The sequence below is a fragment of the Sycon ciliatum genome, chromosome 1 (genome assembly GCF_964019385.1).
Source record: "Sycon ciliatum chromosome 1, ocSycCili1.1, whole genome shotgun sequence".
Lineage (NCBI taxonomy): Eukaryota > Metazoa > Porifera > Calcarea > Leucosolenida > Sycettidae > Sycon > Sycon ciliatum.
Window position 1 is genome coordinate 90886763 of NC_088643.1, and position 24134 is coordinate 90910896.

General features: G+C 47.7%; 1 protein-coding gene and 1 non-coding gene across 2 annotated transcripts; one reads left to right on the forward strand and one right to left on the reverse strand.

Moving 5' to 3' along the window:
- Window positions 1-87: 87 nt before the first annotated feature.
- Window positions 88-24131, forward strand: LOC135806410 (uncharacterized glycosidase Rv0584-like). Its single transcript, XM_065320589.1, has 20 exons — window positions 88-583; window positions 9401-9532; window positions 11296-11460; window positions 11714-11782; window positions 12498-12589; window positions 13335-13407; window positions 14295-14519; window positions 14848-14906; window positions 15521-15613; window positions 15902-15991; window positions 16343-16556; window positions 16752-16864; window positions 17471-17595; window positions 18105-18301; window positions 19295-19448; window positions 19904-19979; window positions 20446-20515; window positions 20938-21057; window positions 21785-21871; window positions 23658-24131. The coding sequence occupies exons 1-20, from the start codon at window positions 358-360 to the stop codon at window positions 23741-23743; spliced, it is 2466 nt and encodes an 821-aa protein (XP_065176661.1). The 5' UTR covers window positions 88-357; the 3' UTR covers window positions 23744-24131.
- Trnag-gcc (transfer RNA glycine (anticodon GCC)) lies at window positions 1889-1959 on the reverse strand. Its single transcript has one exon. It is a non-coding gene; the product is annotated as a tRNA-Gly (tRNA).
- Window positions 24132-24134: the final 3 nt, after the last annotated feature.

The following is a 24134-nucleotide window of genomic DNA, read 5'->3' on the forward strand; positions in this document are numbered from 1 at the left end:
GTAGCCCGGACAGCACCGAGAATGCAATATTTACCTGTTCCAGTTTTACCGACACCAGAAAAGAAACATTGGTTGTTCGCCGAACAACAATTCATGCTTCGCAGGACTTGCTGTAACTGGGCTGCTTAGCGCTCGTCGGTGCCACCTTGGATAATCCCAGCGTTTGTGGATCGAGATTCGATGTTCCTGAGTTTGGCTGCAAGTTGGGAATTGGCGGCCGTGTCAGTTCTGAATGGCGCATAGCCGGTAGAGTGTCCAGAGCCGTATTCAACCATTCATTCGGGAAATCGGTTTGTAACTTTCTTCTTCAAAAGTACCGTCCGGTGGAACACATCAGTATACTCTGTCTCGGCAAGAATGGCACGTTCCAAGGACATCGCTATCGTTGCTCACTCTGTGGCTATGGTCGTCGTCTTATCGTTTGTCATGCTACCCTCCGGTACTGGTCAAGTTGTGTCTCAGTCGCTGACCGTGTTGAATGCTGGTACGGACAGTGATGATGCTGACAATGCAGGACAGCGACGATCAGTTGACCCTCCAAACCTACCATTCAGCAGCACGGTCAACATGCTTGTAGGAACAGGTAAGACCACTACTAGGACTGAGAGAGAGAGAGAGAGTTTTCCTCTTCAACTCCTTGTTGTTGTTGTTGTTGTTGTTGCTGTTGCTGTTGCTGTTGCTGTTGCTGTTGCTGTTGCTGTTGCTGTTGCTGTTGCTGTTGCTGTTGCTGTTGCTGTTGCTGTTGCTGTTGCTGCTGCTGCTGCTGCTGCTGCTGCTGCTGCTGCTGCTGCTGCTGCTGCTGCTGCTGCTGCTGCTGCTGCAGCCGCTGCCGCTGTCGCTGTCGTTGTCGTTGTTGTATACTTTCAAAATATAAACGAATAATAGAGAGAGAGAGGTATGGCCATTGGGGGTTTCCAAATGTCACAACCTGCACCAGCACAGTCAACCCGGTTGACGTACAAGTAACAAAATCAATTGACATGTTTTCGACTTCGACAGCATGTTACAAGGCGAGGACGCGCAGTGCTCCTGACTACAACCATAACCCGGTTGGCAGAGTCCCGGCAACCAGTGTTTACTACAAAAACAATCATGTGTATCATGATTGTTTTGTATTTTTGTAGTCAACACTGGTCGCTGTAATGGGCCATTCACACTTCGCCCAATAATACGTGACGTACATGACGTTTTCATCCGAATAGGAATGACAACAAGGAACATGGCAGGAAAATCAAAACGCATGATCCGAAAATGTAGACGACATATCCAGAACCCTGTACGAACAGCCGTACGAATCGTGTGTACATGCCTGTGTGAATGCACTTGCATGAAAACGACGCTTAGTACGTAGAATTTCAAAAAGTGATGCGTATTGAATACGGTGGAGATTGGATATAATGACACTCCTTCGGGAGAGAACAAAATGTCAATATTCTATCTTCACAAAGGACTTATTGAACGACTTGGGCAACAGAATTGTGTCTCTAAACTCACTCTGTCGTTATAAGCAAGGTTGTTATATCCAATCTCGCCTGTAGCCTATATCAAGAGTACATAACCAAGAGTGTGCAACTCGACGATTCCCCAGCCCACGGCGGAATTTTTTTATGACATTAGTCTTTGGCGGCTGTTTGGCTCGCTGATGCCATCATGCGTAGCCAGATATCAAAGTACAAAGAATCTGTACATCACAGCTACAGTAGTCGAAGCAGAACAACGGACGATAGATCGATGTGTCTTGAACCTGACGAACTGTCACCGTATCTACAAAACAAGCGCGGGAAAGCATACCCAGCTCAAGATAGAAGTTGCACACTCTTGGTTATGTACTCTTGCCTATATTTAATTAAACATGAGAATTGTTGAAACAGAAAAAGAAAGAAAAAAATGCATTGGCCGGGAATCGAACCCGGGCCCCCCGCGTGGCAGGCGAGGATTCTACCACTGAACCACCAATGCAGCCATGGTATGTGAGGACAAACGGTTGGGTCACAACTACTCAACACTCAACAGTTTGAGATTGAGGAACACAGGGTAGAATATGACAGTATGACGACAAGAGACAAGTCAAAAAAGTTCGAACCAGGTTTAATATGAACTTTGCAAGGAAAAAGGGTTGATTAAGAAAAAGCCTAGTTCACAATGCACACGGCACTGATTTATTATTTATTTATTTATTTCTGCACCTCGTGGCATGTCAAGACATTCTATTTATTTTTATTTATTTATTTATTTATTTATTTCTGCACCTCGTGGCATGTCAAGACAGCCAATTGAATTGAGGAGAGGGTGAGACCAACCACGGAAGAAGAGAAAAAAAGAAAATTAAGAGCACGTACACAAAGTGGGAAGGGATTAGCAACTTACAAAGCAATGGGATGCTCAGCGAGCTATGCAGCGGAAGTGGTGACTGTGACTTTGTTTACTGGGAGATACTGAAGTGCTGTCTGACGAGGGTACGGAATTTGGGCATATCTGGAGCTTGTCTAACACTGGGAGGCAGTTGGAGCCACGTGGAGTAGGAGGAAAAGAAAGGGGAATTTACGAATAGGGTAGACCTAGCTAGGGGGAGACGAACGCAGCTTCGGGTGGTGCCACCTGAATTGAACCAATTAAGGGACTGTAAATGAGCAGGGTGCTGGTCAAGGAAAATTGAATGCGCCAGGGTGCACTTGGAAGCATCAAGGTAATGTTGCAGAGTGGTAGTGGATGCAGCAGCATACAAGTCTAGATTTGAGGTATAACGATCAGTACGGAATATGATTCGCAGTATACGGCGATGGAGAACTTCTAATTTACCTATGTGGGTTTTGTTAATGGTGGACCAGGCAGGGAAGCCGTACGTGAAGAGGGGAAGAATGTATGATTTATAAAAATTAATCCGGCAATTTTTGGGCAAATGGGACAAGTGACTTGACATTATGCCGACAGATCGGCATACTTTGGACGACACATGATCAGCATGGTGAGACCAGGAGAGGGCGGAATCTATGACAATGCCAAGGTGTTTATGGTGGGGCGCTACAGAGATAGGGTGACCGGGATCATCGGGAAAGTGGAAGATGGGCACTGGATCTGTGGGAGGGGGAAACAGGAGGAGCTCGGTTTTGGTCACATTTGGCTTAAGGTACCAAGTGCTCATCCAGTGAACAATGTCGTTGATACAGGTCTGAACTTTGGGGTACAGGGTGGCGTGAGATGGGGAGGAAGCAAGGACAGTGGTATCATCTGCAAACAAAGAAATATTGGGAATTGAATAGGGGAGGTCATTAACGTATGTGAGGAAGAGCAGGGGACCTAAAATGGAGCCCTGGGGCACTCCGGATGTCACAGACTCGGGGTCAGATAAGGTTCCATTTACTGTGACGCACTGATTTCGGTCCAAGAGGTAGCTAGTTATCCAGGCGAGTAGGGAGCCGGAGACACCATGGGCACGAAGTTTGGCGATCAGGCCCTTGTGCCACACGGTGTCGAAGGCCTTGGAGAGGTCGAAGAAACAGATGCAGGAGACCTGCCGCTGGTCTTTTAGGGAGCAGAGGTCTTGGATTATGCGGGATAATTGCAGGGATGTGTTGTCCTTACGACGGAAGCCAGATTGTGCGGGGTGAAGAAGAGGGGAGATATGGTCGTACAAGCGGTCGTACACTATTCTCTCTAGCAGTTTGGAGACGCAGGACAGGAGGGAGATTGGTCGGTAATTAGACGGGTTGTTCTTGTCGCCTTTATTTTTGTACACTGGAATGACAGTGGCTGACTTCCATCGTGACGGGAATGTGCCGGATGAGAGGGAAAGGTTAAAAAGAATGGAGAGTGGGCGGGCAATTGAGTAGCTCAGTTTCCTGAGGATCTCATTGGTGATCCTATCAGCTCCGGGGGATTTGTTCAGAGGCAGTCTTGCAATATACTTGTGAACAGTCGATGAGGTGATGATCAGGGAGTGCAATGTAGTTGCTGGTGGAGGTAGAGAGGAAATAGTGGGAATAGGAGCATCGGGATCAACCTGTAAGCCAGCACTAACGAAGTGGCGGTTCAATAAGTTACCAATGGATGCCGGAGAGGTGCTTGTTCGACCATTGGGGCCCACCATCTTCGAAGGTATAACCCGGGCGCTGGTAGGATTTCGCAGTTGACGAATAAGCACAGGGAGGGATGGGAGGCGAGGGTTTGTGGGAGATATCGTGGCACGGAGGTTGCGGATGTAGCAGCGATGGCAGGATCTGGAAAGGCATTTTACATAGTTACGTTGGTGTTTGTATTTGTTGAAATTTGTAGGGGATGGGTATTTCCGGTAGATGCTGTAGAGATCGCTCTTGACTTTAATAGCTGCTTTCAGTGATGGAGTCATCCAGGGGCAGGGTTTGTGGCGTGATTTCCGACGAGGAGGTGAGGATCTTCCTATATATAGGTCCAAGGCACCTTCAAGGATGTCAGTGAATGCGGAGACAGCCGTGTCGATGCAGTGGGGGGCAAGGACCTGAGACCAGGGTACAGCTGCGAGAAAAACATTCATGGCATTCCACATGTTATCCGTGGCACTCAGGACATTGTATTTTTGTGTAGATGGTGGGCTACGGCAGGTGCTGGCTGCTGTGGGGGAAGACTTTGAGGAGGAGAACTCAGCCAGCAGGACGGCATGGTCTGATGCGCCAAGAGGAGCCAGGTGTTGAATGTGGTTGAGTTGGTTAGGGATGTTGCTCGCGATAAGGTCTAGACAGCTGCCAAGTCCATTCGAGCGGAGGTGGGTGGGAAAGGTTACCGATTGGGTCAAATTATAGCATGAGAAGAGGTTGTCAAGACTCAGACCCTGTGCATCCGTTTGGTCAGTTGAGCACCAGCCGGAATACCTACAGTTGAAGTCGCCTGATATCACAAGGGCTTCGGGCTTCCTTTGTGTTGGTTGCAGGGCTATTTGGAGGCGGTCGAGAAAAGTCGAGAAGTCATCCGTCGACGGGGAAGGAGCACGGTAGATGCAGGCTACTGATAGGTGGGTTGTTGGCAGGTCAGAAGGTGAGACAAGCTTATGTTCAGCGAGTGTAAGCCGAAGTGCTAGCGCTTCCAAGCCCGGTTGCTGAAAATCCGGTAGCTGATCAATGGAAGTGCACAGACCTTCACGAACTAAGATTAGAACTCCTCCATACCCCCTGTGTGGGTCACGGTTCTGTCTATTTTCTAAAACAGGTCGGTCTCGACGGAAGCATTCATAGTGTGGCACGTGGAAAGCTTGTGTGGGAGTTAGCCAGGTCTCTGTGATGCATACTACGCTGGGTGTGTGATCTTCACAGATTTGAATGAGTTCGCCAGACTTGTTTGCTATGGAGCGAGCATTAAGGACACAGATTGTAAGTCGGTGAGTAGCAGCATGTACAGAATGGGGGAAGAAAGGTGGGGCAAGAGCGTTGAGAGGCGCAGGGGTTGAAGTGGAAGAGGAGGGATAAAGGTTACGCATTGGAAGCTGGCTTCGTCACTTTGGGGCTGTCCGCAAAACGCCACTTGCGTACTGAGTGGCTGATGGCTTCGGGCCAGAAGGCTCTGTCTAGTACACGCTCTTCATGTTCTGCAGCCACAGTGACTCTGGCATACGATGTGCCAAGGTATTTGGACTCCATGACGGAGCAATTTAATACCTCCACGTCCCTCGCTTCGCACCAGTCTCTGATGGAGTGAGCGTTGCAACCGCTGTTGATGCTTCCAACGTAGAGCACAAGTTTGTTGATGGGCACCACCCCTGTCAGGACGCACGGATCAGCAGGTTCCGTGTTAGGTGATTCCTTCACGTACCGAGAGGTTATAGTAGCCCGCAGAGCTTTGGATACGCTGTCCGTGAATTTGTCCTGCCGTCCTTTTCGTCTATGGTTCACCTCTTTCCACGTGTTCTGTGTTGGCTCTGTACTACATATGCCAGTGACCCCTGCTTCACAGCATTGTGTGTCGGCTGCGTGGACTGTACAACTACAAGTATCGCTGGTGCATGCAGCACACATTGGGCTTTGTTGGGCAGGCTGGGTCTGGGTACTACTTGGACTCGTACCTTGTGGTGTTGCAGCATGCTGGGTGCGTACGGTATTACTGTAGGACTTCGCAGCTGGAGGTCCCATGGCCACGTTTTGTTGGGATGTGTACGTGGGTACGGTGTGTGGTAAGGGGTCAGGGATGGAACACTTCTGTTGACGAAGCTCTACTACTTCACGCCTCAGCTCTTGGATTTCCAATTTCAGGGCCAACATTGTGCTGTCTCTATCTTCCCTCGACATAACAATCTCCTTGGACAAGGTTGAAACACATGATACAAGGCTAGACAATTGTTCCAACGTACCGTTTGGACTTGCTGGCTGCGGCAGCACTCCCACGCCCATCTTCCGGAGTTCTTTGACGAGTTCTGGGCGAGAAAGGCTTGAGGGTTGGTCTACTGATTTCCGCTCGCCCAGGTCAATTAGGTCCTTGAATCCCACCAGGGCTAGGTCTAGATTCTCATCAAGTGACATCGTAAGGTACACAAAGGTTTGGTCACTGCTTAAGGGATGCTGTAGGAGTGCCGCTGAGGCTGATCCTCAGAGCACGAAAACCGCCAACCGTCCCCAAAAAAAGGATGACCGCGACATTCGGTACTCTTTGTAGTTGTACTTCTGTACTGTTGAGCTATCCGAATTCAAATAAACATTAAAAAAAAAAAAAGACAGCCAATTGAATTGAGGAGAGGGTGAGACCAACCACGATGGTGGGGGACGCGTGAGCTTGTCGGGAAGCCAGAGGCCAGCTGCAAAATCCGGCTGTAGGATTTATACGACACACGATGTACAGTCAACTTCGCTTATAACGACTGCGGATATAACGACAATTCGCGAATAACGACAGAGTTTCCATGCCCAGAGCACAGTCCATTCTACCTGAATACATTATAATGAGACTTCGGGTATAACGACACTTCGCGAATAACGACACTTTTCTGATGCCCCGCCGAGTGTCGTTATACGCAAAGTTGACTGTAGCAGTGGATGCAGTGTTTAAAACATCGATCAGCGCTAGACGTTAGGCACGGCTAGAGACCTACAGTCCATTCAGAAAAAGATGGACTTCTAGCTTTTGGCCATAAATGGGTCAAACTTTGAGTTTTTTTAGAATTTTTTTCTGCAATCCCCTATGGAATCCTCTTCCAATTATGTTTCTGAAGTTTTTTTGTCCAAAAAGCAAGCCATAACAAGAATAGAATTTCGGCCAGGTTTTGCCCCAACAGCACTGAATTGGGAAAAACCATAAAAATCCAGGCCGTTTGACCCCGCCTGCAAACGTGCATTGTGCGGTTCGAACCCCAGTTCAGGTACCCTTTTTGGACCCTTTTTCAAATTTCAAATTTCGCAGCACTGCACTGTGTACGATGAAATCACGAAAAATCGCCAAATACGGGAGCTCGCCAGAGCCAGAGCCCATCTTTTTATGAATGGACTGTAGGTATGCTCAATATTTTCCAGTCCATCCATGTAAACTGTTGAGTACTAATATAGTTGTGTGCGAGCTATATGTTCTTGGATTCCATGTCTGCATTGGTGGTTCAGTGGTAGAATCCTCGCCTGCCACGCGGGGTTCGATTCCCGGCCAATGCATTTTCCTTTTTTTTTATCACAAGAAGATCCTCCCATTCCAGTCCACTTCGAAGTAGATACATGTAGATCCGACTTTTTTAATTTTTTTATACTCAGATTTGCACAGTCCAGCAGTGAACAGAATGGGAAGGCAGAACCAAGGGGAGACATGACAATACAGCGGGAAGCCGGAGCAGCGTACTGGTGAATTGGGCCTACCCGTCCCCCGACCATGGGTCTCGGGTTCAGCGGTAGGACCAAGACTTCCAAGCATTCTAGTCCACAGCTGTACTGGTATCTTTCGTGCAGACCCTTCAATCATGCTGCAACTCCACAAGAGCTCTCTCAGTTCCTGAAAAAACATCCGGTACACAACCCCTCTGCCTGCACACCAGGGAGATATTATTGATACCCTGCCCACTGAATGGCCAATCTGCTGACAATCTGCTGACAATCTGCTGACTTCATCATGGCATGATTATCATGTGACATGGGAGAACTCTCGTTTCCCCGGAATCATTATAATCTTAGACAAGCTCACCGTGTCAGCCTGCAGACAAAGCTGGATGATAAATCGCAGCGTTCAAACCCTGTTGAACATGAGAGAATGCAGTGTGTGGTGCTTTTGCAGTGGATTATGCGAGCAATATAATATTATACTGTTCTATAGCCGCTGATTTCCTAAGTCCTGGGGGGATCTACTATTAGGACTCCACCCGTACCCCTTCCATTTCCTCCTCTTCCCCATCCTCATCTTCATCCTCATCTTCATCCTCCCTCCCTCCCTCCTCCTCCTTTCTACTCCTTGTCCTTATCCTCTCCTCCCCATCTTCCTCCTCCTCCTCCTCATCCATCCGACTCCGACTCCTCCTCATCCTCCATCTCCGGCTCCTCCGACTCCTCCGTTATCATCCTCCCCTCCTCCTCCTCCCCCTCCCCCTTCATCCTCATCCATATATTCATCCATCCTCCTCCTCCTCCTCATCCTCCATCTCCGGCTCCTCCGACTCCTCATCCTCCAACTCCTCCTCCTCCTCCTCCTCCTCTTCCTCCTTCTGTAGTTTTCGGTTTGGTTATTACATGTGAAAACTCCTCCGTCCTCATCATCAACACCACTGGCCAACAAAGAGATCACCTCGAGCGGATTCAATGGCAAGCTGTACTTATCTGCTCCCGGCTACCCCTGTTTGCACACGCATCTCTTGATATACCATTCTTCATTCTCTGCATCAGTTCCTTATTGGCAGCATACCAGCGTGGAATAATAAAATTACCCAGCACACCACACCACAAGCTGTTACTTGCAGCGAACAACATAGTTACGTGTGAAATACTTATATCCGGTGCGGCTGATATCCTGTTCTAGAGTGGTTGAGATGGAGGTGTGTTCTTAGGAGGAAGAACAATTTGTTCCATTGACAGATTGCAGTATTTCACACTAAGAAACCTTAACTTTAGGCATCAAATCCACTCCTAGCACTATTGTGTTTAGGCATCAAATCCACTCCTAGCACTATTGTGTTTAGGCATCACTAATCCACTCCTAGCACTGCACTATTGTGTTTTGAGTGTGGGCAGCAGCCCTACTACTGTTGCAATATGCTGCCGCATTTGCGGGAATTTTCCAAAGAGGTAATTGAGCTGCTCTATGCGGTGCAAAGCATAGCAATAAAACAGTGCATGGGTTTGTTGATGGTCATGTGTTGCCTCCTTGCCGTTTGTCGATATCACGTACAGGATATAGTATCTAGTTACAATGATGGAGAGTTACTCTTAACTCATATCCATAATTATGTCCTTTTCCTTTCTACATTCATGTGCAGGAGGTGATGGTTTCGGTGTAGGTGGTGATCCACCTGGAGTTCAGGTTCCGTTTGGTGCGTTACGTCTGTCTCCTGACACGGCATTGGACAACGTAGCGTTTGGACCACACCACTTTGGAGGATACCATCACTGTAAGGCCTATTAGTACATTATGGTACGCGTGCTGCTACAAAGTACAAGTAGATATACTGGTAGTGTGAATAACTGTGCCAGTGTTTGTTGTGTGCATGCCAGAAGTATGCGTGGATCCCGAAGCTCCTTGCGAAGATGCACCTTTGCCTGTTTGTGTGTGTGTGTGTGTGTGTTTGTGTGTGTGTGTGTGTGTGCGTGCGTGCGTGCGTGGGTGCGTGCGTGCGTGCGTGCCCCGGCTACATGTTCTCTCCTGTCGGCCCCTCGCACAAGGGGACATGTAACCGGAAACAGCAATGTTCAGGACAGGCCAGTATGTGTGTGTGTGTGTGTGTTGTTTTGTGCTCCTTGGGAGCAGGTTACACTTTCTGAGCTCCGTGTTCTTGGCTTTCTCCCAAGTCTTCTGCCTGCCCAGGGCGACTCTGGCGTAGCCAGAGTCGACCCTGGAGCACCCTCGCACACTGCCAAGGTAGTGCTGCATGATTGGAGCGCGGAATCGCGATGTAGCTTGCAGGACAATTTACTTTGATATTGTCACTGCTGCGTCGGCCGTGGTCCACCACTCGCAGTGGAGTAGCTGTCCCTCGAGTGCTGTGAAGAATCCAAGCTCGAAGAATGCAGTGGTGGGAATTGCGGATTGGCTGGTGGAGTGCTGGAACAACTCGTTGTTTTCAGTGGAGTGGACGAGCGAGTGCGGAGAGGAAGGTCCCAATGGCGGAATGGTGGGAATTGAAACTTCAATCTTTCGTCGTCATGAGTGCACTGGTCAAGCGTTGTGGAAGTCTGTCGGATTTGTGAGGCCTTGCCCTGCCGCTTACATCGTCAACGTGGAAGAACTGCTAGTGGAGTCCTGGTGGGATTTCGGATGCCCACACTCCTTTTGCTTGGTGGATTCTTTCGTGGACAGTTGTATTTCTCGCCGGCCGAGCGCAGCGAGATAGGCGAGAAATGATTTCTCGCGAAATATTTTCAGTTGCAAATATGGCATCTGGTGTGTTCTTTGTTGTCGCTTCTTTTCCTGACTTCTTCAGTCAGTTTTGAGTCTCACCAGTGTCCCCGCCCTCCCACCCTTTATTTCTGTGCATATTATCAATGCTTTTTATCACTGTTTGCCGTGATGTGCTTGCCATGCCTACATGATGCCTAATCGCCATTGGGGATATACACCCGGTTTTTTCCCTCACAAATGCGTCCGTCGGCGCAAGGGTTTTTTCCCGGCTGGCTCGGTCCAGGAAAATTAATCTGACGGTCCCAAGTGGTTCTGCATCATGGCCTATTTCTGCTATCCACTGGCACGACTATTCTATCTGAGACACTCTGTTCTCAGTCCTTGCTTGCTTCCATACCTCACTCGTTATCCGGTTCACATCTGGCTGCGGCCAACTACCCTTCACTTTGTGTGTTGTCGCTATTGCTGTCTATGTCTCTGTGTATGCCAGTATATGTGGAGCGAGAAGTGTTTTTTCGTGACGTGAGATTTTTGAATTTTTTTTCCTTCCTGTTCATTTTCAGTCGTTGGCACTGTAGCTGTCAGGTTGTTGTTACAGTACAGCAGTCGTCCGTTCTGCTCCATTGTTTCATCTGTTTTGCCAGTTCTGCTAGCTGATTCTATTTATTTGCCACTGCCCCTCATAGTGCTCATGCTTGGGTGGAGGGCGGCGTGACCCGTTTAGGGTAGCTGTATCATAGTAGTAGTAGTAGTAGTGTGTGTTTGTGTGTGTGTGTGTGTGTGTGTGTGTGTGTGTGCGTTTGTGTGTTCCTGCAGCTGATAACGAGATACGTTGCTTCTCACACACGCACATGGTCGGGCCTGGCGTTCTGGACTTTGGCAACATTGGCACCATGGCGACACGTTCCGTTCAAAGCAGCATGTTCAGTAACTATGGATACCGTTCCAAGTTCAAACATGCCAATGAAACAGCAATGCCAGGTACACACTGATGTGCACGCTTGTATGTGTATGCCGCACTCTTGTATGCTGCTACGTGAGCATAGCTGTTGATCAAGCCAGTTTGTGTCATGTGACTACATGTTCGCTTCTGATCGAGCCACACGATCACCTGGCGTACATTACTAGTAGTCATTTAGATCACATGCATGCAAGTTAATGGCATGTGTGCACTGAGCAAGGCAATGATCATGACGGTGGTTGACCACTCTTTGTCTGCATGTATATTATGTAGGCTACTACCGGGTACTGCTGGATGATGCACAAGTCATTGCTGAGCTGACTGCTTGCGGCTCCCATGCAGGTGAGACCAGTACAATGTGTTAGCATGACCATTGTGATGTGATACTGACTCGGTTGGTACGCATGATCCTGACATTCACAATAGCGAGAGTTCCCAGACTATCCTGACCGATTCAATACTAGTACATGTATGGTGTTGCTACTGCAGATTTAATGATACTAGGAAGTTCAGGTACCTTGTCTGTAGTACTGCTATGCCCTGTAGGCCAGTATATTCATGGAACAGGTTCTGGTGATAACTTGCACCGGACTGTATGATGTCTAATTGTCTAATTGTCTATGCACATGAATGATGGTGTAGTTATTGGAACCGCGGAATACTGATTAACCGGATTTTTAGTAATCCTGCTAGGCTTGGAACGAGTTGTGGCAGCCCGAGAGAGAAAGAGAGTGCCCGGTATACCTCACCCCCCCCCCCCCCCCCCCCCCGGTGCAGAGCCTTATACACATACAGAGAAGGGCAAAGAGAATGCTGTAGCAGCTGTAACTCTGAGTTTCATGCACAAAGCAATCACCAGACAGTGTGCATCACATGACCTGTGCGTCACATGACCTGTGCATCACATGACCTTTGCGTCACATGCCCTGTGCGTCACATGACCTGTACATCACATGACCTGTGCATCACATGACCTGTACATCACATGACCTGTGCATCACATGACTACTGTACTTTGGTGATTGCCTCTGCATGGTCGTCATGATACTTGTTGCAGGTATTCACCGCTACAGCAGTACAGGTAGCATGCCTGCAAGCCATGATCAGCCGATGGTGATTCTCTTTGATCCTTCACACGCGCTCACCCCGGTTAGTAGTGTAGGTGAGCGTGTTACTCACCCGTCCAGCTCCATTGGAATGTGGATGGTCCTGGACTCAGTGGGAGAAACAGTGGTCGCTTTCCAAAAATAGATAATGCTAAGCATTCTAGTACATTGCAGATTGGGTATAACGGTCAACCTTGCGCCCTTGTGACCTCGACTTCAACGTTGTGCTCTGCTACCACTATTCTCCATAGCAAGCCCTTTCCAGAGACTGAGTCGAATGAGAGATGGAATATAGTGACTGCATTATAATGATCTCCCAAAGTGGCTTATGCAAGCCCCACTGTAATGCAGTGTAACGTTGTCTTGGGAATGTACATGACATGTATTACCGGGGTAATATGGGTGTTGTTCCAGATCATTGTGCAGCTACATGTATGTAGCCCCTACTTGGTCAGATCAGTGTGGCAGCTAACTGGTATCTTGCCCCCAGGCCAGATGGTCAGATGTGCTACATATAGCTTGCATTCAATGAATGTGGATGTTACTTCAACATTTACCATTTTCACCTGCAGCAGCTTTGGAGCAGTCTGTACAGTCTGCACAGTTGTCACCAGTTTAGCTGCATGGCTTGGTGATCCACTGATCTAACACCCCAAGATCTCAAGTTGACGGTTTTCATGAATACATGTATACCTAACTTCACTTAGTGACACCACTTTCCACCATTTTCGGCTTGCTCCTGGTAATTGTCTGTGTCACGTGTCTGTGTGCTTCACCATGATTGCCAGGGTGGCTGCAATGGTAGCTTTGTCGAATACAACCATACTACCCAGGAAGTGACTGGCTGGATGTTAAATCAAGGTACTGTATACATGTACCTAGCTCTGCATGCCATGCAATGTGCCTAGCGCTGCATGCCATGCAATGTGCCTAGCGCTGCATGCCATGCAATGTGCCTAGCGCTGCATGCCATGCAATGGCCGCGGCTCCAATTCTATACTGTAGTGTGTAACGGTCTGCGGCAAGTTGGCAAGGCTGGCTTCCTGGCTTCCTGTTACAAGATGTATACCGTAAAGTACCGTTGATCCTCCCCCACGCCATGTCGCTTCCCAGCTGGGTTTTCGGCAGGGAGCAGGAATTAGATCAAGGCTGTCAAGTGCAGTACGATGTACAACAACGTAGAGGATCAGACTCGATGTGCTGGATTGTGCACATTTTCATCCTGGATCGGCACGTATTGTGTACAGCAGTGCATGCGTCGGTTCAACATCGTATTTCGTTGTATACGCCGAAGTCGCTTCACAGGTAGAACATCGACAGGGGGCGGGAATTAGAGAGGTGGCGGATCAACGGTACTTTACGGTATATTCGAGTGCTGAACAGCTGTATGTATGTTGTGGTCAATAACCAAAGTGCCGTGACATGGCCGATTTAAAAGAGGTTTCCAAGTGCAGCGGTTGTGCTACAGGTACATAGCAGGCATATCCTGCTTGTGCTCTCTCTCTCTATTGCTGAGAGAAAGACTTCTATTCTTTGTTGATTGAAGGTAATCGGCCAGGTGCACAGTGCACACAACCTGTAGGATGAAATGGGTGTTGCACTGTTTTGTCTTAGATCTGCACAGCACCAAACAGTCTCTTGAAATCACCCATTTTTGTTCAGAACATGTGTGCAGGTGACATCACAATGGGTTGATTCAACTTGATTGTGCATGCTGTGATGTGCTGACTGTTTGATACGATGCACAGGTAGTCTGACTCGGCGTAACGGTCACGGCGTGTATATCTACTTTGCTGCTCGCATGTCAGCGATGAGTGATGATACTATTCATGGTCACGGTATCGGTGTTGGGGCAGCAGCAGCTGGTATACCCGTAGTTAGCAGTTATGGAACTTGGAACACAACAGGTGTGTACAATGGTTCAGCGAGTAGCAGCGCTGAAGGAGCAGCTTCTAATGGTTTCTTCATCACGGGTAAGTGGCTTCCCAACAGCGGCTCCATCTTACTACAGACACATCCATGCTGAAAAACATGACATGTTGCTAAGCTGTGACAATAAACTGTGGTTGACAACGCATGGGTTAGTCTACTGTATTGCTTCAATTACAACCAAAATGCCCTTACAAGACATCACACCTGTTCGCATCCACCTTGAGTCACAGTCACGCTAGGCCTGTACAATACTTGTCGATCACTAGTATAGTCGGTATGCTAAACTGCTGTATGTACTCCCGTATCGCCAGTGCCCACTGCTATTTATGAGCGACTTGGTAATAGTTGTGCATTCCAGTTTGCTTACAGTGTCACAAGACATTCCTGTGGAGATAAGCATTGCCATCAGCTTCATCAGCATGAAACAGGTAAGTTGACTCTCTTACTTTAACCGTCCAAAAAGACAAGGATGGACAGAGTGCAGTATAATTACCCTTATCCAGGCACGTTGAGACCAGGCACTGCCCGGTATAGCTAGGAATTGCCCCTAGCTCCGAACATGTAACGTATGTCAGTATGTCATACTGATTGCATGCAAGTAATGCCGATCAATATTTTTTTATTGGCGCCATTTGTCATTGCCGGGAAACCCGCAATTTTGTGGCTTGAGAGGGGTCAGAAATGTGCTCAGATCTTTGCAGATATATTCCCAGTAAGCCATGACCGGAGACCCCCTTGACTTAGGCCTCGGCCTTTGGGGAATCCATAAATAAATAATAAATAATTCTGGAGAGTTTGGATTGGGGAGGTCTGCTGTATGAGCCCTGGTTATAGGGGAGGTTTGCTATGCGAGTCACGGATTAGGGGAGGTTTGCTGTATGAGCCTTTGAGCTTTCACCACTATGCACTGATGGGATGGGCTCTCGCTATTCTCTAGTTGTACATTCAATTTGGTGCATGCCCCTCCCCCCCCCCCCGCCCTGTTTTGTGAAGAAAAGGCTCTGATCAGCTACTAATAGTACAGCTGCTGTATGCATTTCAGGCACGTGCAAATCTGGACCAGCAAGTTGATGACCGTACCTTTGACAAGTGCTGTGCAGCAACCAGACAGTTGTGGGAGGACAACTTGGCAAAGGTGTGTGGTGTTTTGCTATGTTTTGGGTGACAGATGAATACTTCCAGTAACACAGCCTAAGACAGTGCTCTGAGGTGCTCAACTTGATGCTTCGCAACAAAGATTGCCAGCTCCTGGTATCCAGCGTGAGTGCAAAGGAGTCATAAAACCTGTTCAGTGGTTTCCTGAATATTCTCTGTTTCTCTCAAACAACACTGACATAGCTTGGTCTACCCGACAGCCTTGTAATGCTATTCACAATAGACTACACAAAGTGTGTCAGTCTTGCCTCTACTCTGCCTCTTGCAGGTTAATGTGACTGGAAGAGACTCAGCTAACGAAGCAAAGTTCTACACGGCGCTGTACCATTCGTTCATGGCACCTACTAACTATGCTGAGGTCAGTCCACTAGAGGATCTAGGTCACAAGTTGTGATATCTGCCACTAGCACAGAACGAACACTTACAGTTGCACTGGCAACAATTGCACATGCTTTTTTATTTATTTTTTACAAAAAAACACACCCACACACCATTTGACGGCACAAGGCAGCAAGCTTGATACACCTACAATCGTGTACATCTTCTACAGCTGCACTGTGTTACATACTCAACTTTCCTAGTCTCCACCGAGTACTACCGACCTGATATGTGTAGGTGTTGCCTGAGCTCTTGAGTCTATGCAGGACTACATGTACACCATGATGTATTACAGGATTTCTTCATTTTTCAAACAACTTGTGCTGTGCAGGCTGGTGGAGTGTATCTTGGTGTGGATGGTCAGGTACATAGTCTGGAAGCCGGTCAGGACGCCATGTACAGTGATATGTCTATCTGGGACATCCATCGCACCCAGGCATCACTGTTGGCATGGCTACAGCCTCAGGTCTTCAAAGACATCATGGCATCCATGGTGAACATGATGGCACAAGGTGGAGACTTGCCCCGATGGCCAATTGCTAATGGTGAGCAAGTGTCATAGCATAACGGCCACCTTGTCCAAGTTGACTTTCCTATGGCATACCGTGCTGTAAACCATCAGTGACATGTGATCATCGGATGCATGGACAATGAAGCTTATGTGTGCATCTGTGAAAGAAGGCACCGAGTCAGTATTGTTTTTTGCTTGGTCTTTTCTTCTCTGACCTTCTCTTCTTCAGTGTATGCAGGCTGCATGATTGGTAACCATGGGTTTCAGATACTGCTAGATGGATTGGTCAAGAACTACAGTCACATTGATGTGGGCAAGGTCTATGCCACCATGAAGCTAGAGGTACAGTACTCGTATGTGTAGGGTGTGCAGTGTGCTGGGTGCTGGGTGCAGTATGCAGGGTGCAGGGTGCAGGGTGCAAGGTTCAGGTGCAGGGTACAGGGTGCAGGATAGTGTGCAGGATACAGGGTACAGGGTGCAGGGTACATGGTACAATGCGCAGGGTGTAGGGCGCAGGGTACAGGGTACTAGGGTACAGGGTGCAGAGTCCAGGGCCCATCAGAGTGCAGGGTACAGTGTGCAGGGTGCGGGATACAGGGTTCAGGGTACAGGGTACGGGTGCAGGGTACAGGGTACAGGTACAGGGTACGGGTGCAGGGTACAGGGTACGGGTGCAGGGTACATGGTACAGTGTGCAGGGTGCATGGTATAGTGTGCAGGGTATTGTGCAGGGTGCAAGATACAGGCTACAGGGTGCTGAGTGTAGGGTATAGTATGCAGAGTGCAGGGTACAGGTACATGGTACAGTGTGTAGGGTGCAGGGTCCAGAGTACAGGGTGCAGGGTAGTGTGCAGGGTGCAGGATACAGTACAGGGTAAAGTGTGCAGGGTACAGCGGCCATACTTCACATCAACCACACAATGCTGGTCTGTGTATCTGATCATATAGGCAACATCAGTGCGTCCTCACAACGGCCGAGATGACTTGTACAACTATGTGACACGCGGTTACTGCATAGGTGGACATAAGAACAGTTCAGTCAGCAAAACACTAGCTTATGCCTATGATGATTGGTAAGGAGATGCGTATGCTGTTCATGTCATGTCCACCACCACTGAGTACTACTGCATGCACTGTACATGTCCACCACTCGGGCATGACTGTGTACTACTCGGCATGATGCCGATGCCGGCTCCACCGTGATCAATGACTAGTGTAAGCAGGGAGTAGTATTTCACTACTCCCTGAGTGTAAGGATCACTGAGGAGAGTGTGAACATCCTGCGTCCTTGAGAAACCCTATTGCAACGTGGCCTGGTCCGAAATCGTCGCCGAGTTGTTTACATCACATGTTCAGATACTCTAGAATGACAATCTCACTGTGATTCTTAGCCTTCTCGTTGATGTGATAACAGTATAATGTGAGTACTGTACTGTGTACAGCCTGGTCTAGTCAGTATGAGGTTTTGAACCGTTTTACACATTCTTGGAACTTGCTTGCTCAAGTTGGAGACGCCGCATTGCTCATGACTTACTCTATTGAATCTAAATGAGTTCCTCGGGTTCTTCCCTTACCACTGCAGGGCAATCTCCGAATTTGCCAGCATTCTTGGCCTGACGGCTGATGCTGAGCTGTTCCGCAACCACTCCAAGAACTACAGGAACCTCTGGGATGCAGGACGTAAGTTGATGTGCGGACGGGACGGTGCCGGTGAATTCCACTGCCCGCTTGATCCTGAGCTGAATGAGTGGGTTCTTGAGTCAACCGACTTCACAGAAGGTGAGAAGCATGGCTAGCTCCTGGGCCTCTACATGTACATGTATCGATTAAAGCCTGATTTCTCATGTACTGCAAGAGTATGGCAGAGTAACTGAGATTTAGCGGATGACAAGCATGTGATATGTAATACTCTGTGTGGTAGACACTGCACAACCTGAAGTACATTGTACAGTACATGGCCGGTACAATGTGTACCACAGCCACACTGGTATGGGCCAGAGTTAATGGTATGGAGCTAGCGGTAACCGGGATGAGGGGGGGGGGGGAGACTTGGTCACCATAGTTACCAGTAGTGGTAAGTAATTAGTTACTAAGTTTCCTGCATGGTCATGCCGGGCTACCTTTTCGATAACTGAGCTAGGGCATGCTCCGCACATGACATCATCTAGCACACTGGATGCGTTGCATTAGACGCGCATCTAAGCTACATACAGCGCACGGTATTGCTGTAGTGCTCGCCAAAGTGTTCACACAATGTTGTAAGTACAGTACTAAGTTACTAATTACAGAGAGTTGCATCAAACACAACCCTGACAATAAGTTATGAAGCAAAGCCGGGATGCAGGAGGGAGCAGAGACAACTGATGGCAGTGGTCACATAACTTGACATACGGTGGCTGTACCGTGGAGACTGTGCTCAATACCATCAATGGTGGTGCTACTGGAGTCATTGCACCATGACTGTTTTGAAAGGCAACTGAGAAAGGATACTGTCATGGTGGAGATTGTCCTTGAGCATGAAGCCCTTTGGGCTAAATGTGATGTTGGCGGCTGGTCAGTAGGAAGGTGCTGATTGTATGCGAGTGATCAGAGTGACGCAGCCGAGGCTATGCACAGGGCGACTTACCATGGAAGTGACCGTATAGCATACCAATATCTACAATATGATGGCAATGGTTGTACAATGTACTTGAAGTATCAAGTTATGATTTATCCATTCAACAACTGGGACAATTCACAACAGTGACAACACCCTATTCTTTTCTCTTGCAGGTAATGCGGCTCAGTGGCGGTGGTTTGTACCACATGATGTGCCAGGTCTTGTTCAATTGTTTGGTGGTTCAAGTGAGTTTTCCAAAGCCCTGGATGGATTCATGGAAGGCTCGCATCGCCATCCATCAAACCTTTTGCCCAATCCGTACTACTGGTAAGCACGAGTGATTGTTAGCTAATGTGTCCTGCTGGGAAGTGGTATGGGGGAAGGGGGGGGGGGCTGCTTTGCATGCTGTTACATTCATGTATAACTCCATTTCTCCAACTTCCAAACGGTCTCTTCACCGCAAATAAAGTTAACAACATTCACCAAATGTTGAGTCTTACTCGTCATCAGTCATGGTGGACTGAGTATTATTGCAGTTAAGAGATCGGTTGGGAGTTGAAGAAGTGGAGAGTTATGACTGTGTAAGTGGTTGCGTTGGAGTTAACAGGCAATTCAAAAAGGTTGTTTAACATCATATTTGTATAAGTCATGAGATTACGGAGCATGGCACCCAATACCGAGTGCCCTAGGTACATTCTGTTGTCTATATGGGTCAATTGCAAAACACTTTGCTGTACCTGTTCCCCTGTGTGCTGCACTACACATATCTTATCACCATGTAGGGCTGGAAACGAGCCAGACATTCTAGCGCCATACCTATTCAATTACGCTGCCGGGTCCGAGTATCTGACACAGAAGGTAATCGGGCTACGGCTGGGTATGAGGCAATGTTTACGACAATACTCTACATCGGTTTGCAAAACATTTTTAAACTAATACACAATCATCTGTTACAGTGGCAATACATAGAATGTGGTCATGTGACAATTGTCTAGTGAGTATTAGATACTACTTTGAAGTAGTGGGTAGGATACCCGGCTGAAATGTCTGCACGTCACCTAAACTTCTTATTCATTCAGGGAAAGTATGTTCACAGCCTGTTTGTCACCATGATGCTGCATGCATGGTATTGAAACTGCTATTGACATGTTGGGGGGATGGTTTTGGGCAAAAACTAGCGAGAAAGCTGTTCTCCTGCGTGAGTTGTGCGCTGTAGTGCAAGTGCATTTGTGTCCACACATGTATGTATATGTGTGTTGATGCTTTTGCATGCACACATGCGTCTGAACGTGCACTCTGATGTGCTCCTTGTTTAAATAAGCAGCACGTCCGCTGGCTTGTAGACCACCAATACACATTAGAAGCGGATGGGTTGCCTGGCAATGATGATTACGGTAAGCCCCCCCCCCCCCTCTGATCTTTGTCTGTCGGTCTGTTTGTCTCTCTCTCACACACACACACGCGCGCGCGCGCACACACACACACACACGTACACACACACACACACACACACACACGTACACACACACCTCTACACACTTTACTGTGACTGCGCAATTTCCAGTACTGCATGCCCGTCACTACTGTCATGCAGATGTCCATGCTTCGTTCCTAATATCAGCTGAACGGCTCATCTGGTCTTGATGGGCAGTCGAGATTGTGATTCCAGTGTGGCATGAATACATGTGTGTCAGTGTTACGATATGTTTAGAATTATCAGTGATCACAATGAAACCCTTCACCCAGTGACCGAGCCGCATGGTGTGCGTGAGATCCATTGGACATGCCTGCACTGCCTACTGTATGACTTCTGCAGGTACGTTGAGTGCATGGTGTGTGTGGAGTATGCTGGGCATTTACCCACTGACTGGCACCACACAGTACATTGTTGGCAGTCCATCCATCACCATGGCTACCATCACCCTTGACAACTCAAGTAAGTTATACCAAGAGTACATGAAAACCAGAGTGTGCAGCTTGGGGCCTTTTCTGCTATGGGTGTCTGTCACGGCGGAATTCCGTGATTACATCATATTTGGCGCAGATCTGAGGCGGGAAATGGCGTAGTGCGTACAACTGAGCTGCAGTTGTGCAGAAAGAGACCTGCTTGAATCCTGCTTGTACACACTACATCACTAAAATGATGTAATCACGGAATTCCGCCGTGACAGCAACCCATCCGAGCTGCACACTCTGGTTTTCATGTACTCTTGGTTATACAACTGTAGCCTGTTTCTAAAAGAATAGACGTACTGTATGGTCTCCACGGTTTCCGATGTTTGGAGGAAAACATTGGCGTAACTATAAATCGATAAGCTGTGTTTTCTGAACAGGGTGCATATACGTGCTGTGTGGGCATGGGAGACGTGATGCCTTGCAAATTCACGCAACTGTCCGCCATCTACTAAAAGACTTTATTAGCGGCTTAGTGGCTTTGTATTGGGGGAAGATTTCTCAGGTGGGTGGGTGTGGGGGATACATGTACTAGTAGTGAGCATCACAATACTACGCTGATTGTGTCTGTAAAGGAGCATCACAATACTACGCTGATTGTGTCTGTAAAGGAGCATCACAATACTACGCTGATTGTGTCTGTAAAGGAGCATCACAATACTACGCTGATTGTGTCTGTAAAGGAGCATCATGACTTTTTTTATTTTCAGATACTGTAACCATCGTTGCCCATAACAACAGCAAAGAGAATGTGTATGTGTCATCGTCGAACGTCGGGCCATTCCTAAAGCATGAAGGTGGGTTTGCTAACTTTGCTCTCACTTGTGTACTGCATGAAGGCTGAGGTTTCCGTTTTTTGTTGTTGGTACAGTCTACCTCGTGAATAAGGACATTGAGTATACAATGTAGCAGCAACCCGCGAATGACATAATCTTTGGATGTAGTGACCGTTTTGACTGCATACATTCAAGTTTCAACCTCCCCTGAATATCTCCTTCAACCTCCTGAATATCGACAACTCACGAACACCGACACTTTTGTTCACACACGGCCGAGCCGGGTCGTTATTCGCAAGGTTGACTGTACTTTAAAACATTAAAAGCACTTGCTAGTGGCTGTGGATTGCTAGTGGCTGTGGATTGCTAGTGGCTGTGGAGTGCTTGTTCTTGCATCATGCACCCTCTATATCCCTGTAGCGTCCTCAATGTGGAGGGCTCTGAGTCTGGTAGTGTTGAAGCTTACATAGCTGGTGAGGTCACAGTTCTGCGTACATTGACTACACCACCACCGCCACCACCGTTGCGCTCTCATCTGAGAAGGCCTTCTGCTATAGGTCACAATTCCCACATAATCGATTACACTTACTTGTAGTCACATATCAGCATTGTAGAGCAGTGATGAAGGTACCAGCATTGTAGAGCAGTGATGAAGGTACCAGCATTGTAGAGCAGTGATGAAGGTACCAGCATTGTAGAGCAGTGATGAAGGTACCAGCAAAAATAAGAGTACATAAACCAGACTTTCCAGAGTGTGCAACATTTGCCTGTCAGGGCAATGTACCATACTTCGTGCCCAAAACTCCACGTGCTTTTTCTTTTGCGAAAAGTTGCTTTCGGCAGAATCGAGGGGTCAATTTTGCTCGCGTATGTACGCAAGTGCGGGTGTGCAATGGGCCATAAATGCGAAATGGTCCTTTATGGGTGCAGAGGCCAGTCTACATGCACTTTCATGTTTGCCAGTGTGGTCTGCATGGGAATTCCCTTCCACATTTGGGCGAGAAGTAAAAAGTGATTCTGGCATCAATTGTACATATCGACGTCAATGTGCCAACTGATGAATGTAATGAACTACCTAGCATTAGCTGAAATTAATCAGATGTAAGCAACTGCACTTATATACAGAATGCATGCTTACGTATGTTCAGATTGAAGCATGTGTCCTTTTGTGCGTGGAAGCAGGGTATTGGTAATTCTTCGCTTACTTGTAGTGCATCATTTTGACATCTGGATGCTTTAATGATAGCTTGCATAGACCTCGGTCCTACCGGTAGGACCATCATACACAGACATGCTGCATGGCCTCTGTTCTAACATTGACCTAAAACTTGACCCTAAACTGTTGCTCAGGGGCTAATGAAGGAGTCCACAAATTTTAGACGTGATCGCACAAGGCATAGTACGAAATTCCATGGTAACAGCAAATGGTAACCATGGAAACGGTGTATGGAATTATGCATTCCACTGCCTTGGCAGACTAATAGAAACATAAGTACCTCACCACGATTGATGTGCCAAGGTCAAAATTCACTTTGGACAGAGTTGCTAGCGCTCCGACAGGAGTATGTGCGGCCATTTTGACAATTGATAAAATTGCGCGTATGCAATGCACTGGACATAGTCTTGCATTTTGCGCCATTACTTTGCCTGACAAAGACCTCATCTCAACAATTGTTTCAAGAAATTTCTCAACCAAAAGCACTTTTGCAGCACGATTTCTTGGGTCCTACCGGTAGGACGGCATGCAAGCTATCATTAAAAACTGATGTCACAAATCTTGTTCTTGCCCATGATGGGTTCCCTTCAGACATATCCGGCAGCAGTAGTGGTGGACGCATAGAGTTTGTGATGTCTGACAAGCCGAAAACCGAAGATGACTCCAATGACGTTTGAGTAGTGTACAGCACATTCACGCTATACTGGACAGTGGACACATGATACACAATCATAATATCCATCATGCGCCAACCTGGTCCAATGTTGATTATTACTTTGAAGCATTACGGTAATACCTTGGTGGCTGGATTGACAGACATGGATGGCATGGATAGATTGAAGGATGTGCAGTTCTGCTGTAGCTTGCCCGTTTGCGCTAGTACTATTGCTGGCATGTATTTGCTTCCGCTTGTTCCATTTCATGCATTCCTATTCCTCAACAGTGACTTATCCGGTTTGACAAACATGCACACATGTTGCACACTTGCCTCTTACTTGATTCCACACATTGACATTCCTCAGCATGCTACTGCAGTAACCTGGAAGTTCACACTTTCAAATTTGATGC